The sequence below is a fragment of the Archocentrus centrarchus genome, chromosome 2, assembly GCF_007364275.1.
Source record: "Archocentrus centrarchus isolate MPI-CPG fArcCen1 chromosome 2, fArcCen1, whole genome shotgun sequence".
Lineage (NCBI taxonomy): Eukaryota > Metazoa > Chordata > Actinopteri > Cichliformes > Cichlidae > Archocentrus > Archocentrus centrarchus.
Window position 1 is genome coordinate 5,521,391 of NC_044347.1, and position 19,403 is coordinate 5,540,793.

Sequence of the window (19,403 nt, forward strand, 5' to 3'; positions counted from 1 at the left end):
GTCCTTTAGAGCAGAGTACACACGCACTCACAGTACTGTTACCTGCTCTCTCTCTAACTGCACCGCTCACTGACAGAACCCAGCAACAACAATTCATGTTTACATTTCTTTGTTTGTACATTTTGTGTTTATAAACATTTGCAGTGGGTCAAATAATCGCTTTATGCTTTCATGTTCATTAGTCTGCAATAACCACCGAGGGAAAGCAGCTTGTTTGGTGTGCGCATCCTCTACTTTACTGGCTGCAAGCAAATATTTACAATATTTAAATATTTACTGTGCAGTGTTTTACAGAAAGCGGCAACATTTTGATTCTGTTATAGAACCTCTGAGCAAATTTAAAATGTATGAATATAAACAGCGTAACAGGCTGTAAATTGAATGTGTTTCCATTATCACTGCTCCTCCTGGCGGATACACAAGACATTACCACCAGTTTTGATGAACGCTGCTTAGTGGCGTTACCACTCACGGTTGCATTGCCCACGTCACAAGCGGTGGATCACATAATGGTCAGGGATCCAGGAATCCGCCAGTGGCGGCTCCAGAAATATTTTTCTGCAGGTGTTGAGCTATAGGCCTAGGCTGCTGGGGGGTTCTCATGATGCACTGAGTGTTTCTTTTTCACTCATCTGTTTTTACTCTGTTTGTACTTCACTCTGTAATTAATCAATTATTATTAATCTCTGGCTCTCCTCCACAGCGTGTCTTTTGTCTGGTCTCTCTCCCCTCAGCCCCCTCACAGCAGATGACCCCCCCTCCCTGAGCCTGGTTCTGGTTTCTGCCTGTTAAAGGGAGTTTTTCCTTCCCACTGTCACCAGGTGCTGCTCATAGGGGGTCGTTTTGACTGTTGGGTTTCCTCTGTATTATTGTAGGGTCTTTACCTTACCATAGAAAGTGCCTTGAAGCAGCTTTATAAACAACATGTAAATGAATTAACACATATGTTCAGATTGAGTCACAGAGTCATCTGCTTACTTACTGTATTTACTGCTGCCCTAATTTATTATGACTCTCAGTCAACACGTCATCCTGGAACTGATCTCTGTGAGCCCCTTGTGTCAGCTACCCAGCATTTTTAAAAGATGATGATTAAACTCAAAAGCTGTCAGATTTGTTATGAAACCTTTCCGGTGGACCACTTTATTTGCTTACAGTGTGTCTGACCGAGAACTCAGACACACTGTAAGCAAATAAGGTGGTAAATATAGATGTACTCAAAGCATGAAAGCAAAAAGCTGCTCTTTAAACATATTTATGTTCATTTTTGTGCAAAGCTAACTGAACCACATGCTATGTTAATATAATAATAAGATAATAGTACATGGTAATACAAACTTAAAAAAAAAATAAATAAATTTACCTCTGCACCTAAACAGAAAGAAGAGCACAGGGGGTTAAAGTGTGATAAGGTGGGGAGGGGGGGGGGGGGGGGGGGGGGGGGCATGAGGAAAAGAATCACAACTCACAGTTTCCGTTCTTTGTTTACTTGCTTTGATCAGCTGCTGCTGCTGCTCTGTGGTTTATTGCCCACAGATTAATAAGATGTAACAAAACGTTTCACTTGCTATCTTGGCTGATTTCCATCCACTGCACTCACAGTGTACTGTTTATACTGTCTTTATACAGACAGTGTGCAGTTGGTATAAAGGCTGAATTCAGTGAATGAATGTGAGCATCTTCATCTTGATGTAGCCTGTATCTCTGACCATGAACACCACAGCTGCTGTGCACCAGCACAGAGCTTCATTCTAAGTACATCCACAGTACAGCAAGCTTAACTGTTTATCCTGCTCTAAACTGCAGAGTATTTGAATGACACAAAGTTTGTCTTTATTTCACATTAACTTCACACCCAATCAGATGAAGTTAGAGTTTATCAGATGTCACTGATCAATCCTTACCTTTCAATCTAACCTCTCCTGCTTCCTCTTTCTTACATCTCTCTCCCTCTCATACAGCAGCTGGACCTTTAGCTAGCAGACATGCTGCGTGACAAACTGCAGACAAACAGTGTGTGTCTGTTTGCTGACATTTGTTAGACGAGTTGCATTTGAAATTATCTGCCATCTAAGAAATGTTACTGCCTTTATGCTGTATTCTATAGTGCTAGCTAGATGCTGAAGTACCACGACCAGAACTTATGGACATCTGCACCAGAAATGCCATTCTGGTACCCTGGCCCACTTTAATCACTGAGTATAGCAGTGTAAATGAAGCATAAATTACATGTTTTTTCTTTTTTTTTTCTTCCTCTCTTTGTATGTTATAAACTCCAGTGACTGATACACTAATAGAATTGTGGTGATGGCCTGTGACCCCCCCTCCCTGAGCCTGGTTCTGCTGGAGGTTTCTTCCTGTTAAAGGGTGTTTTCCTTCTCACTCTCACCAAGTACTTCCTCATAAGGCATCATTTGATTATTGGGGTTGTATTGTTGTGGGGTCATTACCTTGCATTATAAGGTGCTTGAATTGAGTTTTGTGATTTGGTGCTATAGCAATAAAAAATTGAATTGAATTTAAACAGTCTCTTCTGTGTTATTGTTGCCTCCATTTTGGCTCAAATTGGTTTGATGTTTGAAGGTGTGCAGTCAGGTGAAATAACTTCCCTCAAATGCCTAAAACCTAAAAGCAAATATAAGCAGTAGAAAGTACAGACATTAAAAAAAACATGTACTGAGTAAAAGTAAGAGCTTATCAGGAAAATAAATACTCAAGTAATGAGCAGATACCTGAGTACTTTATTCTGCAATGTATTCATCACATACTGGGACAGTGGACTGAGCGCAGAACATCGACACATTTCATTTTTGCAATTTTTGTGTAGGGTCATGCTTTAAAATGTTCTCTATACACAAAATTTGTGGGACACCTACACATTACAATGAACTGCTCAGCCTCCACGGTTATTGTCCTGATGTTAAAGCCAGAGGAGGTTTGGAAGGCTGCAAATTACAGAATCAGCAGAACATTGGCAACTTTTATGCACTATGCACCTCAGCACTCTGCAACTTTACTCTGTCATTGTAAGTGGTCTGGCTCAGTTGCTGTCGTTCCTGAAACTGTCACTTTGCAATAATACCACTCACAGCTGATGGTGGAATATTTAGGAGGAAAGAAATTTAATGGACTGACTTGTTGCAGACTCCATGGAGAGGTGCTTCAAATACACACCTGAGGCAATGTGACTGAAAACATTTGGATTCAAAAATTAAGGAGGTGTGGCGCCCATTAATGTAGCTGCAAAAGCTAATGAATGACCTATTTGTAGTGCCAGAGACATGAGGGGTACACCCCCTAAAGTCTGAGCCTAAAGTCTCCTCCTCAGGTATGATGTTACAGGATTACTGCAAAAGCACTAAACTGCTGTTTACATTTACACTTCCATTTATATTTACAGTACTGTTTATATTAGCATCAGCCTTAATACACTGCACGTCACTGTACTGCATATCATTATCAGGGTGTCCTACGTCGCTTTACTCAGATGTCAATATAAGGACCTCTATACTTATACTTTCTAAATTGTAAAAAATATAGCAGTATAAATATATATAGTATCATATTTTTCTTATTTACTATGCTAATGTTTAGTGAAAGGTTTACTGTTTGTTATTGTTGCACCGTGGGTCTGAGAGAAACAGAATTTCAATCCTGTGAATGTCCTCTACATATTGCAGATTTGACAATAAATCTGACATTGACTTAACTGAATAATTTACTTGAGCTGCAATAACTTATTGGCAGTGTGTGTTTGGGTGTGTTTCATAACTTAAACACAGCTGTAGAAGTGTATCAGTAGAATCCAGCTGAGGGGGCACAGTGACCTCTTTGGACGGACCCTCACAGCCATAATGCTGATGCTGCTCCCAGCAAAAACCTTTTGACACTGAATAACTGTCAGCTGACAGTCTTTTCCCAAACAGGTGGATTTTGCGGTTGCGGTGCAGCTAGCTAACAATGAAGAACCACTCACTGCTTGAGTGGACAGTTTGTTTTTTAACATTAAAGTCAATGCTGCAGCCAGGGTCAACACAAAAGTGACCCGCCCCCTTTTCCACTGAGTTATCAGTTCTGTTACTAGTTAGCCAACATAAACTAATGTGTATTAGAGTATTAGCACCAACCAACCAACCTAGTGACGTCATGTACAAAATCAACCATCCCAGTGATGCACTGGCACAAGCTGACGCTACACATGCTCTAAAACCTTTAACTTTAAAAACGTATTTCTTCAATTTAATTCAGTTTTATTTATACATGCCAAAACAAAACAAACTGTCACCTCAGCTTCCCAGACTGACCGTTTATTAGAGCAGGGTAAATTATACATGTAGTGTTTCACTTCCACTTTAAGAATGTTAGAGCATCGCTGTGAAAAGACAAACCATAATAGATGTCATTGGTTAAAACAACAGCAACAAAGAAGTAAACTAAAGCAAATACAAATGCACTGAATTCCTTCTTTGCAGTAATTTTGTCTGTAAGTCTCACTTTGGAAGAGATGGTATGATGCATCTTGGCATCACCAAGTAGTGTGCCAGGACCTGGCAGGTACACGATGTAGAAAGACATTTACAAGAAGATAAAGGGCTTCGGTTAAAGGGTGTGTGTATACATGTAACACGCCTTTCTAAATGAATCAGTTTATTTGCACAAGAAAGGAAAGAACAGAGAAACCACATTAATAACCGATAACGGTTGCCCGTCTTCAGGGCGCGCCCACTCTCTGATCTGTCTTTCATTATTACCTCTGCCATGGAGGTTATGTTTTTGGTCGTGTTTGCATGTCGTTCTATCCGTAAACACAACAGCTCAAAAGGTTTTGAATGAATTCTGATAAAAGTTTGTAGTGGTGCAGTGTGGGGTCATGTTAACAGTCCATTAGAATTTGGCATACATCCACCGAGGTCTTCAAGGTCAACTTTATGATTTATTGGTCAAAACAGGCAAAAAGACTTCACTGTAAACCCGGATAAGTTGAATCTACTTAAAATAAAATAAATTTAAAAACAAAAAAAAAAAAAACAAGGTAACTCGTTGCCTTAAATTTTTTAAGTAATGAAACAGTTGAATAAGTGCAGTGGACTATGTTCAGTGTACTCGAGGCTCTTTTGGAATGGAAGATCTAAGCTGAATGTACTAATAGAGTTTCAATAACTGAAGATACTTAGTTTAAGCAATCATTCACCACCCATTTATTTAACTCAGCTTGTTAAGTAAGCACTGCTCCATTACCAATTGAACTAAATTGTATGTTCTAACTGACCAAACTTATCTTTTATAGTTAACCTAACCCCAGTAACTGCATGTCTTCGGATTGTGGGAGGAAACCCACACAGACACGGGGAGAACTCCACACAGCAAGAGGCCCGGGCCAAGGCGGAATCAAACCCAGATTGCAGTGCTAACCACCACACCACCGTGCTGCTCAGGAACAAAAATATTTCTTACAGTATTGAACTGTGTGGGTTTAAATTTGGTAAATAAACATGATAAAACTCAGCCCTGCTGATCACTGGTACATTAGCATTTACAAATAACATTTGTCCATGGAACAATAAAAAAAAAATAAAAAACCTGTACAAGTAGAGAACCAGAGGGTGAACAGAAAACAAACAAAAATACCAAGTATGTACCCTTTCAAACTCCACACAGCGAGAGGCGTGGGCCAAGGTGGAAATGAACCCAGACCTTCTACATGTCATTCTAGCTGTGGGCAGCAGTGCTAACCACTACACCACCGTGCTGCTGCATATTAATCCAGCCTGTTAAAACCGGTATAAACCAGATTTTTAGCAGGTGCAAAACTTGATGTTATTGTTTGAACTCAAACACATAATTACAATAAGAGACCATCAAAAAGTACAGTGTACTCAGCATTAACAAGTAATGTTCACATTCTAGGTCATTTTAAGTAATATGTATTTTTAAGTGGAATCAAAATCTGGGTTTACAGTGTTAGAAATTATGAGCATGGTGTTCTGACAACATATAGAAAGTTCCATATAAAGTATGACCTCTGACCTCTTCTTCAAGACCAATAAAATGATCTGGAGGTCAAAGTGATAATAATGCCATTTAATTTTAGCTTTATATACATTACAGTAACAGAATATAATGTATAAATACATAACAATATAAATACTTGTGCAATGTTCCTGAATAAGGTTTTTGTTTGTTTTTGGAAAACAAAATTAACTTCTGATGAAAAAAACTTTTTACTTAATATTTATGACTAAACATTTAAATCAGTTTTACTAACCAATGAAATGAATGCTACGCATGTGCTATATCTGCATGAATAAAAAATAATATATGCAAAATTATGTTGAAATATGTTGAAATGTTTGACGATCCACTACAGAAAGGTTCTGGTACCTAACCCCGACCATCAACGGGCACCAACTTCCCAGATTTGAACCACGTGTTGAAGAGAAATCCACCAATGAAAATCAGCCTGACGTGTAATCTGCCAATCAGAATGATCCACACATTTGAATTCACCAACTGAAAATAAGTGCCCAGCTGTTAAATTTGCTCTAATGCACCTGTCAAAAAAGTGCTTCTGAATCCAAGATTGTAGCTCCTATTAAAATACTTTTGGAACCATTAGGGTCACAAGAACATGTTCTACACAACAGTGTGATTTTTTTATAGTCAAAAATGTGGCCACAGGAGCGATTTAAAAAAGGGCTCAGTCCCACTTTTGACACGAACTCCTCTCTAAAAAAATATGTGACTCTGTGCTTTAGTTAGAAAAGACTCCCTCTGTTTGGATCCACACAGATCCAAAAAAAAATAAAATTTCAGATGAATATTTGATTTCTCTCATTCTCTCAGTTGATGGTCTCATTCTAACGGCCAAGATTCAATCCGGTACACACCCATAATAAACTGAAGTGGGTGAAAAAAAGTGTGAAACTTAAATTAAAACTATAAAAATATTGAAAAATGATGAATATTAAAAAGATAAACTCCCCATTGAAATGTACAATAATATAGATCTAACTTTAAATGTAATGCACTCACATTCATACACAGCTTCTCTAGTTTAACAGTGTTTTAGACTAAAAGAGAAGTGATCCAAACTTAACAGCTAAAAACTGAACATCTACAAACATTACTGGATTTTCTATTAAAGTAATTTTGTGCCTTTGTTTTATTAAATGCATTAAATAATTAAAGTTAAAAAAAAGAAGGTAAACTTACAGTTTATTCAAACCCTGAAGCAGAAGACTGCACTCCACATGGCAAAATGAAAGACTGAAGCATATGTGAGCTGCTCCTGTGAATGAGAGGCTCCTCCTCTGGAGACAGGACAGGGGGATTTTCACAATATGACGACATCTTGCAGGATGCCCCCCCCCCAATTAATTTAATGTCAGACTGGTGGTTTCCAAAAGTCTAACATTGTGCTGTGGTCAGATTTCAAGCATTTGTTACTAAACCACCATATGTGACTTGAGATTTAGGCAAGTCCTGGATTTGCTCCCCCAACTTTTTGGATAGATTCCACCAGATTATTTTTTTTTTTAATAAAAATGTTTTATTTTTTGTATTCTGGACGATGTGGACCTTTAGATTTCCCAGGAAGAGACATGCCATATCTGCTGGGGGAATTTGTGATTTCTGAAACACACATGTACTGTAGCTGCAGTAACCTTTTGTAAAATAAAATGTTTACAGGGGCCAGCTTGTTATATACTTAAAAGGAATCGTTATAGTTCAAAAGAACCATGCACGGCAAATACTGAGTTTGAATTTAAGGAAGAAAACAGAAATCTTTGGGGGGGGGGGGGCTGCCATAAAGATGTTCCAGCAGCTATGAGTGCTCATGTTCAGGTGCGACTTGTGATTTATGTATAAAACTGACTTTGAGATGTGGAATTGTACAGACTGATTTAACTTCATGTTATGACCGATCCTTTACCCGTGTTGGGAATAATGAACTCTCAGTTGTTGCGACACATCTGAAAATGGGCCCAACTTTCTCACATTTGAGAGGAAAGACTCCAATGAACAGCTAGAATCAACAAACAGCTTCAGCTCCTGTAAATCATTTTTGTCAAACCTGCATTAAATTCTCATTAATAACCTCTAACACACTACTCTGAATTTGCAAAGTAGAAGATGTACAAGGAAGTGGTCCTCCCAGCTGTCCTCTGTGGCTGTGTCATGTACTGCAGGCACATCAGGAAGCTGGAAAATGTTCATGTGTGCGCTCTTCACTCTCAAACTACGAATCCAGTGGTAGGATCATCACCCTTGGGGGCCTGAACCATGCCGAGTCAACTCGCATGAAACTGCTGCACATCAGAGCCCATCCTCAGTGAGTGGGACATGCCATTAATGGAGTATCATGGCATTCCAAGATGCCTCCTTTACCAAGAGCTCATGCTTGGCAAAAGACACCAGCGCCGACTAAAGAACTGCTACAAAGGTGTGGTGCCTCTTGTTTTAGTGTGTTGGTCATTTTTTAATTGCATCATATTTATTGTATTTCTTTGTTTTTATGTTCTATGTTTTATTGTATTTTAACGACTTATGCTTATTTTTGTAGTTTAATCTTGTAAAGCACTTTGGTCAACAATCTGGTTTTAAATGTGCTATAGAAATAAAACTGACATTGACTCAATCAAGGCCAAACACCAACAGCGCAAGGCCCATCCAGAGCAGCTGGAGAAGGCTTCCTGGACCAGTGCCGAAGACTCACCATTTTCTTCCACTTATCCTTTTCATAGCTTGGAAAAAAAAATGTCACAGTGCAGCAGCACCATATCCATCAACTTCCAGTAGTCCTTATGACTGGGGGGTGGAGAGTCGCCTCAGAGCGCACAGATGAACCATCTTTATCAGACCAGAAACCACATCATACATCCAAAAAATAAAAGCCCAAACATAAGCAAACCGAAAATATGATCACAACATGACTAAATTAGCAGGCGCAGAGTTTCAGCACATGCATTATTTTTAGATGTGCAGATTTCAAAACTGATCTGGCAAAGAGGGCAGCAGAAATTTCAACAAATCTAACCCAGCAGATGTAAAAAGATATTTTAACTGGCCAAAAAGGACTGGAATTATTATAATGTAGAATATTTTTCATGTTTACATCGCTACAACAAAGATTTGCCATTCTGAAATTAATGTGACATTCAACTGAGGTGACACCACATCTGGGCACACATCTGGGCAGCTACAATAATGGAGAATCATAAGGATACTTGCAAAAGACGTGATTTATTTATTTTAGATAAAAACCTTTGGTTGAGTTGTTGCTGCATGAAGAACAGATTTATATAAACCCTATAAATCAAATTATGAGCTATATTAAGAAATCAAAGTGTGTTTAAGGTATATAATTAGTGGGCATTGGTGATGGTTTGCTGGATTGCAGCCTTCAGGATGATCAATAAATATTTTTTTTAACTTCCGGTCAGCTGCAGTCACAGAAATCCAAGAGGGGCGGAGGAAAGGAGCGCCACTGTGAAATATAAGAAAATAAGATGGATTTCATTGCTAAGCGACAGATTTAATAAGTAGGGCAAATTACTGTGATGGCGCAGTCGCAGGGTGGTCTACGAACAGTTTGCTATAATTTAGTTATAAAGATGCAGCTCACTTCAGTAATAAGCAGCATTCTGCGAGAGCAGCAAAAATTAATGGCTCAAAAAGCAGACCCGAGGAGGAAGCGTGAGGAAGAGAGTGATGCAGACTGTTCACCACCATAATCCAGTGTGAGCTCCGGTTTTACGCACGTGTTTCTCTCTGAAAACAGCGAGGCAGCTCAGACCAACGAACTGCGTTACAGAGTCAGTAGAGAGGTCGCTCGTTCTGCTACGATAAAGACGGCGGAGCTCAGTTCTTCTGCTTCAAATTCAGCATTACTGAGGCGCATTAATGGGGACTTGCCACTAAACACTCAGCATGAGGGCTGAGTGAAGAGTTTTAGGACAGGTGCTCACAGCTTTGAGGCATCCGAGCATGATGACATTTGATGACATTTCCCCTGCCAAAAATAAACACTCCCAGTAGCAACTTTCACAACAGGCACAGGATATATTTTTGTATTAAATTTCGTGCAAATGGCAGTAGATTGGGTGCAGCAGACTTTGCAAATCACATTTGCGTGACTTATTTAAATATTCTCCTCCTGAAACGGAAACGCAAATGTATCTGTCACGTGGCCAGCCCACAACCTTCAATCACTGTTCCTCTTTAGTGAATCCAGGTGCTTTTTAATGACAGAAGAAGGCTTTGCGCTGCTGCAGCTGCGTTAGTAAGATTGTTCCTTTTTAAGAATTCCAACCTTTGTAATGAAGAGAGATTTTCACAGGTTCTATTTTAAGAGCTGCATAAAACAACGGGGTTACAGCAAGTTGTGGTTAATTATACGGATTTTGTAGCCCATACTGAACACACTAATAAGGTCAAGTATGTAATTTTACTGAAGCAAACAGCGTGAGTTGTCATTGAAAGGTGTGAGCAGTGGCGGTCCTAGCCTGTTTGGCGCCCTAGACGAGCATCCCTGCCGGCGCCCTCCCACCCCTACCCCAACCCCCCATAGCAATCGCGCAGCAGCGCCTACCGCACTTGGGGGGTAATGAGCACCTGCTGTGCGGTGCATGTAGCTTTCTGCCATGGTCTGACAGACAGCTTTTAACAGAAGGTCTCCCCACCATCACAGGCACACTCAGAATTTCTTTTAAATTTTATTTGAAAAAACATGGAAGAAACTGAAATATTACACAGCTTCTGCTTACCTTCATCTTTGCTTATTTCTCCTGTTGTTCTTTTCTCTTTTTCCTAAACTGCACACCTGATGGCTTTGACCTTTTCCTTTCCATCTGCCGTAATTTGCACTGAAGCTGAATAGGTTATAACCACCGCCCATCCACAGGGTTGTAAGATCTGACTGACAGTTGCCAGCCCAACACAACAAAACCTCCATTGAAACTCATGTTAATAGCACCAGGTGTGATATATATTTAACTAGAAGCACTCAGAGAGCGCAAACCTCCGCCAAGGCCATAGGGTCACTGACGCTGTAATACGTGTATCTAAATACTTTGAAATAATCTTTCATCTTTCCCAGACAACAATAACCCCCTATCCCGCAATAGTGTGTTACCTCGACCAGATCGCGGCTCCTAACCGTAGTAGGGAGACCTCTGGTCTCTACTTCGCTTGGCTCGTGGCTGGTAACTAACTTGCTCATCCATGTGGGTCACCTTTAGCAAGGCGGAGAAATGCAGCAAGTCGAAGGATTTTAGCAACAGAACTTTTATTCCTTTTTCCACCGCCACCGAACACACTTTTTCCCTCGCGCTCGTCTCCCACGCTAGCCCGCATACACACACACGGGGCAGAGAAAAGTGGGTGGTGTCTCTTAAAGGGGAAGGCTCTGCCTGTATCCCGCAATACTGAAGAATCCTTAAAAAAATTCCTGGATCCAGATCGTGATTTGGATCGCCGCCAAAATTTAATCACTGCTTCCTCTTGTCATTTCCAACCGCTCCACAAAATTTCAGTGACATCCGTTCATAACTTTTGGAGTAATTCTGCTGAAAAACAGCCAGACAAACAGACAACGCGACCGAAAACATAACCTCCTTGGCGGAGGTAAATATACAGAGCTTTGGGTGAGTTGCCTTTATTTATAATTCAGCAGTTACTGTTGGCTGTAACCAGGCCAAAACTGTACAGGCATGAATGAATGAACCCGGCTGACTGTCTCACTCTCACGCCATCACTGCTTCACTTGACTCGCAGGAGAAGGGGGCGGGGCAGCGCTGTGTGTGTGTGACGATCGAGTGAAGCAGTGACAGCGAGACAGAGAATCCCCGCCTGCCCCTTTCCTTCTGTTACAACCTGTCTGACCATTGCAGAAAGCTACATGCAATACACAGCAGGCAGAGGGCGCCCATTACCCCACAAGTGGAGTAGTGCGGTAGGCGCTGCTGCGGCGATCGCAATGCATTGGGGGAAGGGGGGCGTCATGCCGCCCTAGATGAAATGCCGCCCTGGGCGGCTGCCCATGTCGCCCATATCAGAAACCGCCACTGGGTGTGAGCGGTTACCGAGGCTGTTGGATTAAAGGAGAAATCTGTCCTCAGTTCATTTCTTCAGTTTGCTCCGCGCTTCTTTAGATTACAGATATCGATTACACACATTCTTAGTTACTTACTGTCACCGTCTGAGCGTCTGTTTCTCCACACAACGGCGGCAGCAGGAAAGCTCCGCCCTGCGTAAAGTTACCAAAGTCACCTTAAGACCCGAGCGGCAATTCACTGAGCTCCCGAGAGCGACCCATCCTTTCACAAAAGTTTGTGAGGCAGTCTGCGTGGGTAGATGCTTGGTGTGATACACCTGTAGCCGTGGAAGTGATTACGACACCTGAATTCAATCATTTGGATGGGAGCGTGAATCATTTTGGCAACACAGTGTTCAGTGCCTGAATAGAGCATGTCCGAATATGCTAAATATTCACCCGTCTCAAAAGGCCAGTTTGCCTAACAGAGTCAAATATCCAGCAAAGGCATTACTGTGAAGTTACTGCTCGATGATTTTGTTAATCTGCTCGTAATTAGACAAAGTGTTACCTTCATATGGTGCACAGATACAAACGTCCAGCGGTGGCTTTCACTCACAAGTTTAGCTGATAATGAAATTTGACCATGATGTTTGGCATTATTTGAAGAAAAAAATATTATCATGATTTCATAAATGACGAAAATCGTTTTAAGATTTTTAAAAAATACTTTTATCTATTTTTGACTTGTTGTGCAGTGTGGCAGGCAGAGTTTGGACCCAAATGCAGGACTGAGACGGAAGATAGCTCAAGGGCAGATTTATTAAAGGCCTTCTACATCAAAATAGCTCCAGCTGAACTGGAGCTAAAAATCAAAGTCACAAGAAAATATGAACCAGGGAGACACACGATGGACAATGTGGCAAAGAACAGAGGAGCACAACGACAACAAATACAAACAGGATAATGAGGGGAAACACACTAACCACAGAGTACGAGACCAGGGAAGTAAAACACAGAGAAAGAGGAAGTAAATATGTAAATGTAACAAGAGCAGAACTCGGATAACTAAACTAAGAAGGCCTGCGGTCAAATAAAGAAACCAACCAGGAAGTACTATAAAAGGCTCAAAACTGCAGTAAATTAAGAATCAAACAGAGACATAAAATAATAGACAGCCTAAAACAGAAAACGCTGAAACATACACCCACAGGACGATGTCAATTTTTTGCCATTGGCAGGAGGTGCTGTGGTGTCTGATTTTGGCGACAGGGGGCGCTGCACCACTGCTTCCCACAGCACTGTTGGTGCACCCTGCAGCCACTGCGGTTTCATGTCTGTTTTTACATGACTGCAATTGTTGGAAATTAACAAATTTAATCACATTTGAATTTATACATACAGTACCAGACTGTTATAGGTGACAGCCTCAACTCTAACCCTAAACCTGGGCAATCAGAATAACTGATTAAAAAAAAAAAAAAGATCTTCCAAATCTTTGCCATCAGGGAACAAAGAAAATAATCTTCCTAAATCACACACATCAAAAACTATTTACAGTTTCTCAAAAAGAAAATGGGTTCAGTGTTCAGGTTACCACCCATGGTGCCTTATACAGCAGAGCGTTAAAGAGGCACGACTAAACACAAAAGCACTATACAAGTTCTGATGTCATTCCTCAGAGACAAAGTAGTAAACAGCAAACTAACTGCAGCTGACATGAACTGAATCCTCTGAGCTGAACTGAGCTTCAGAGAAACACAACATCCTGATATTGACTGTGAAGCTTTGAGTGGAAAAAGACAGAAAAACAACATGTGGATCCTGGAATAATGGCAGCTTCCATCTTTAAAGGACTGAAGAGGAAGAAACACTTTTTTGATGGTTCATCTAACAGGAGGAGACTTTGTCTACTAAACTCAGCACAGAGAAACAGAGGAAGCAGGGTTGGACCTTAACCTCAATCCAGGATAAAGAGTTTCAGTGAATGTGGTGTTGAAGGTGTGGAGGTGGATCAGAGTGTCAGAGGAGACTCTGTAGAAGGACAGAGTGCCAGCAGGACAGTCCACATACACTGCTACTCTGTTAGAGACAGAGGAGGAGGAGGAGGAGGAGGAGGAGGAGGAGGAGGAGATGGACGTTCGTCTCTTATTGTGCCAGACAGAGAATCCATTAATATAAGAACACCTCAGACTCCAGGACTGATCATTTGAGCCAAACCCACATTCTGTTACATGGCCTTTCCTGCTGATTCTTCTGTAACTCACTGATATTTCAATGTCTCCGCTCCACTCGACCTCCCAGTAACAGCGACCAGTCAGACCATCTCTACACAGCAGCTGAGGACACTGATCAAATCTGTCTGGATGATCATGATATGACTGATCCTTCATCATATGTGTCACCTTCCTGTTGTTGTCAGACAGTTTGAGGTTTGTGTTCACTGTGTTTGTGTCGATTGTGAGTTGACAGGAATCTGATGGAGAGAACAAACACAATCCAGCTGCAGTTATTGATCCATCATCTGTTCATTGATTGACACTTTGATGATGACTCCTGACATCAGAGATGTGAATGAGTGATGTGACAGTTTGAAGATGGTTGAATGTGTGCTGCTTTGTTTTCATCAATCACATTAAAAACACACTTACACTTCCTCAGACCTGGGATCAGCCATCGGACTCCAGCAGGCTCCGCCCTGAAAGGAGGAGGGGGGTCAGAGCAGCACAGTCTCTATCAGCATGCACACATGGATGTTACATTATATTTCTTTTTAATAACAAAATTCACATGTAGGAGATGTTTGTTCTCCTAAGTGAAGAATAGCAACAACAAATATCCGTAATATTTATTTTCTTTACTGCTTATTGAATTTAGGGCTGTCAGAGAGTGAGAGGGTGTGACATACTCTGGTCAGATCACCAATCATGCACAGGACTAATGCAGAGAGTCAAAAAAAAAAAAAAAACCCCACACAATCACATCCACACCTACAGCCAATTTAGAAAGACTGACAGCATTCCTTCCTCCTTTAGACTCTCTCTGTTTCTGCAGCAGGCCTCTCCATACCTGAGAGTTTCCAGTCTAAGGTGCCTCAGCAGCTTCATCCCTGCCCCTCCTGGATGGTTATAACTCAGGTCCAGCTCTCTCAGATGAGAGGTATTGGATCTCAGAGCTGAGGCCAGAGAAGTACAGCCTTCCTCTGTGATCAGACAACCTGACAGTCTGTAGATGCACAAAACAACACATCACAGACACTGTTAGGGTACTAATCTAACATTAGTGTTGGGGATTTTTTCAGATTCAGATTCAGATTCAGATTCACCTTTATTTTCATTGTGCAAAGTAAAAATACAGAGCCAACGAAATGCAGTAGCATCTAACCAGAAATGCAAGATAGGGATTATATACATCTGATGCTCAATTAAAGTGCAGGAGTAACCAGACAGGTAGAATAAAAGACATATAAAAATTGAGACTATTAAACGGGTAACATTAATTGTACAGTGAATACACTAACCTATAGTTATAGAGAGAAAAGTTGAATAAATAAATAAAAATGGCTACATGAATAAATAATGAATGAGAGTAAACAAAATTAAGTATATGGCAAATATATACAGTATATACATTATTGTTGGGCTGGTGTAGATAGTGCAATAATACCATGTGCAAATTTACAGATTATACTAGTCCTGATAAAACATTTATAATCACCTTTATATTGATATTTACTGTCACTATTTTATATTATGTATTAAAAACATATTAGTCTCGTACACTGAATTAATGAACACTGAGTATGTTAAGGTTACTGGGGTAAAGGTAAGGCCTGTTATATCTGTCACTCATACACAGGAACGTCTTTGGTTCACATGACTTTCATAAACTTGTATTTTAGGAAGTCTTATGACAGGTAGGCTCCAAAAGTGGAGTTCTGCAGACCCACCTGTGTTTTTGTAACATAGATTAGCAGAGGATTTAATAGAAAGAAGATCCTTCATTATCACACCTGCCAGAGCCTCAACAGGTGAATATTTGGGGTTTAAGTTTCAGGGAGGGAGACTTTATGTAAATTAGGAGGGGTCAAAGGCAAGTGGGCAGTTACCATCTTTAAGATATAAATGATGGCCTTTTGTCTCAGGCTCTTACTTTTATACTCTTCCCTTTCCTGTCCTCTTCCTGTTTCTGCATCTTTGTCACTTTGTTCCTCTCTGTCTGTGTATTCTAATTATTTTACTGTCTGTGTTTTGGTTTTTGTTTGTATTTTGTGTAACTAAGATGTCTAATAAACAGCCTGCACTGGAACCTGCTCATCCCAGTGATTTTTTTTGGGAAACTTCGGGTTTAAATGGGGTTGAATTTTTGGTAAAAAGGAACATGAGGACCCAAAAAAACAAATTACCAAAATTAGTGCTGTCTCCAGATTCTGGTTAACTGATTGTGTCATGTTTGCCATCATGTCTTCATTGTGGGTCACGTTTTTGTCTATTGTGTGTGCATGAAATATTTCCCCGGGAGGATGCAGAACATAATTGTGTTAAAAATTCTACACTAGCTCACAATGATGTGACCAAAAACAAAACAAACAAACAAAAAAACCTTACAATGTGGCTGACTTCCAATTTTTTATAAGGTTATCTAATACAAGGCTCCATTGCTGAAGCTAACTAACTTTGGAGCTTGCAATGTGTCTTGGGTAGATGAAAATGGAAAACTAGAAACTCACCCTTGAAGGATGAAAAAGGCTTTGTGTAAGTAAAACTAAACATATAATTTAAACAAGCTAATGAATTCTTACCGTAGAGTACTGAGTTTACATTGCAGACTCTTCAATCCAGAAGACAGAAGCTTCACTCCTGAATCCTGCAGGTCATTGTTACTCAGGTCCAGCTCTCTCAGACTAGAGGATCGGGAGCTGAGAACTGAGGACAGAGCTTTACAGCTTCTCTCTGAGAGGTTACAGACACTCAATCTGAAGACAGAATGATAGGACCGTTAATGCTTTGCATTATATTTATCTTTTTTTAAGATTTAAAAAACATTGCAAAAACATATAAAGCTCTATGGCTACGTTCACACTGCAGCCTGATGTGACCCAATTCTGATTTTTTGTGAAATCCAATTTTTTTTTTTGTTTTGCATGGTCATTCACATGCAACTTGGATGTGATCTGTGTGTGAACAGCAGACGAACCTGAAAGTGTCCCACATGCGTAGTAGAGGACGCGGTAACATCATACGTAGCGAGCGCGCTCAGAGTTTACGGAAGTACGTTAGTTTTCCTTCCCGCTTCCGCGTAACAGGATTCAGAATAGTGACATTTGTGGAGTGTCAAGGTCTGAATGAATATTACCTCACTGTACAGACACAGGTCACATTTGAAATGATCAGATACATATCAGATTTAGGACCACATATCCAAGTGGCCTGGGTTGCATTTGAAAACAATCTGATCTGTGTTGTTCAGACTGTCATGAAAAGATTGGATACAGGTCGCATGAGGGCAAAAAAAACAGATTTGGGTCACTTCAGGCTGCAGTGTAAATGTAGCCTAAGTGAAAAGGCTCCATCTTATACCGTATTCTAGAAGTCATTCTTTCCGATCATCTGATCAGGGTCTTCTAACTGCTCCATAATCTTATTTTAAAATCATTGGCAATCATACTTTTGTGAATGTATCTCCTAAACTTTGTCACGCCTTTCTCAGCCTATCAGGTCACCTGTATGTGGAGACTCAATCATCTTCCTGCTCTCTGGACTCCAGTGTGGATCTGTCTCAGCTCCTCCATCATACTTGACCTTCTTCACTTTGGCCTGAACCACCAGGAAGTGGATGTACATCTCAGTCAGGGTCTTGGGCAGCTGTCCTCTCTTTCTGGTTTTCAGCACATCCTCCAGAACTGTAGCAGTGATCCAGCAGAAGACTGGGATGTGGCACATGATGTGGAGGCTTCGTGATGTCTTGATGTAGGAGATTGTCATGGTGGCTCTTTTCTTATCTCTGAATCTCTTCCTGAAGTACTCCTCCTTCTGTGGGTCAGTGAAACCTCTGATCTCTGTCACCATGTCAATACAGTTAGAAGGGATTTGATTGGCTGCTGCAGGTCGTGTGGTTATCCAGAGGTGAGCAGAGGGAAGCAGGTTCCCCCTGATGAGGTTTGTCAGCAGCACATCCACTGAGGTGGACTCTGTAACATCAGCCAGGATCTCAGTGTTGTGGAAGTCCAGAGGAAGTCGACACTCATCCAGACCATCAAAGATGAACACAACCTGGAAGTCTTCAAAGCTGCAGATTCCTGCTTCTTTGGTTTCAGTAAAGAAGTGATGAACAAGTTCCACCAAGCTGAACTTTTTCTCTTTCAGCACATTCAGCTCTCTGAAAGTGAATGGAAACATGAACTGGATGTCCTGGTTGGCTTTGTCTTCAGTCCAGTCCAGAGTGAACTTCTGTGTTAAGACTGTTTTCCCAATGCCAGCCACTCCCATTGTCAGCACTGTTCTGATTGGTTCATCTCTTCCAGGTGAGCCTTTAAAGATGTCTTCTTGTCTGATTGTAGTTCCTGGTTTCCTGGATGCTGTTTCAATCTGTCTGACCTCATGTTCATCATTGACCTCTGCAGTCCCTCCCTCTGTGATGTAGAGCTCTGTGTAGATCTGATTCAGAAGGGTTGGGTTTCCTGCTTTAGCGATCCCCTCAAACACACACTGGAACTTCTTCTTCAGAGCAGATTTGAGTTTGTGTTGCCATTTTTTAAATGCTGCTAAGAAAAAGAAAACACACAGGATTTTCTGACTGTTGTGGTTAGTTTATTCATTGTCAGATTTTCAGATTTTTCTCAATCCATCCATCTTTTTTCTGCCACTTACGGCTTTGGTCATGGGGGAAGTCTACGCAAACACATCTTTGGGACATCTTGGGACACAAAGATGTTCCCAAGCTGGCTGAGATATCTAATCTCTCCAGCACACCCCATGATAAATCATGTTTTATATTTATATCTTTAAACCTCCATGACAGCCTATTTAAGTGACAAGTGGTTTGCAGTTATAATGTCCTGACAATATAGATTTAACACAGAAGCATAAATCCCACATTAGGCCAAGCTGAGGAGGGAGGAATCTACATTTGTATTGAAGTCTTTTTATTTTAATCACTATCCAAATCTTATGATCAAGACTCAGTAGTTCCTCCTAAATCCAAGGTATAGCTGTCTGATGGACTCCTCCAGTACCCTGGCATAGAGCACACCCTTTAAAATAAGTAATCACCCCCCCGCCACCCCCAGTCTGCCCCCCAGCTTCCACAATACAGTCATAATGGTAACATAATTTTAGAAATATCTCATGTTCTAGTCAGATGCCCAAAC

General features: G+C 40.8%; 1 protein-coding gene across 1 annotated transcript in view; it reads right to left on the reverse strand.

Annotated features, from left to right (window-relative positions):
• Nucleotides 1-19,403, reverse strand: part of LOC115798365 (NLR family CARD domain-containing protein 3-like) — a 91,363-nt gene that overhangs the window by 13,199 nt on the left and 58,761 nt on the right. The window contains exon 5 of the mRNA XM_030755203.1: nucleotides 16,836-17,009. Within this exon, the coding sequence (XP_030611063.1) occupies nucleotides 16,836-17,009 (174 nt within the window). The remainder of the gene's footprint in view (nucleotides 1-16,835; nucleotides 17,010-19,403) is intronic.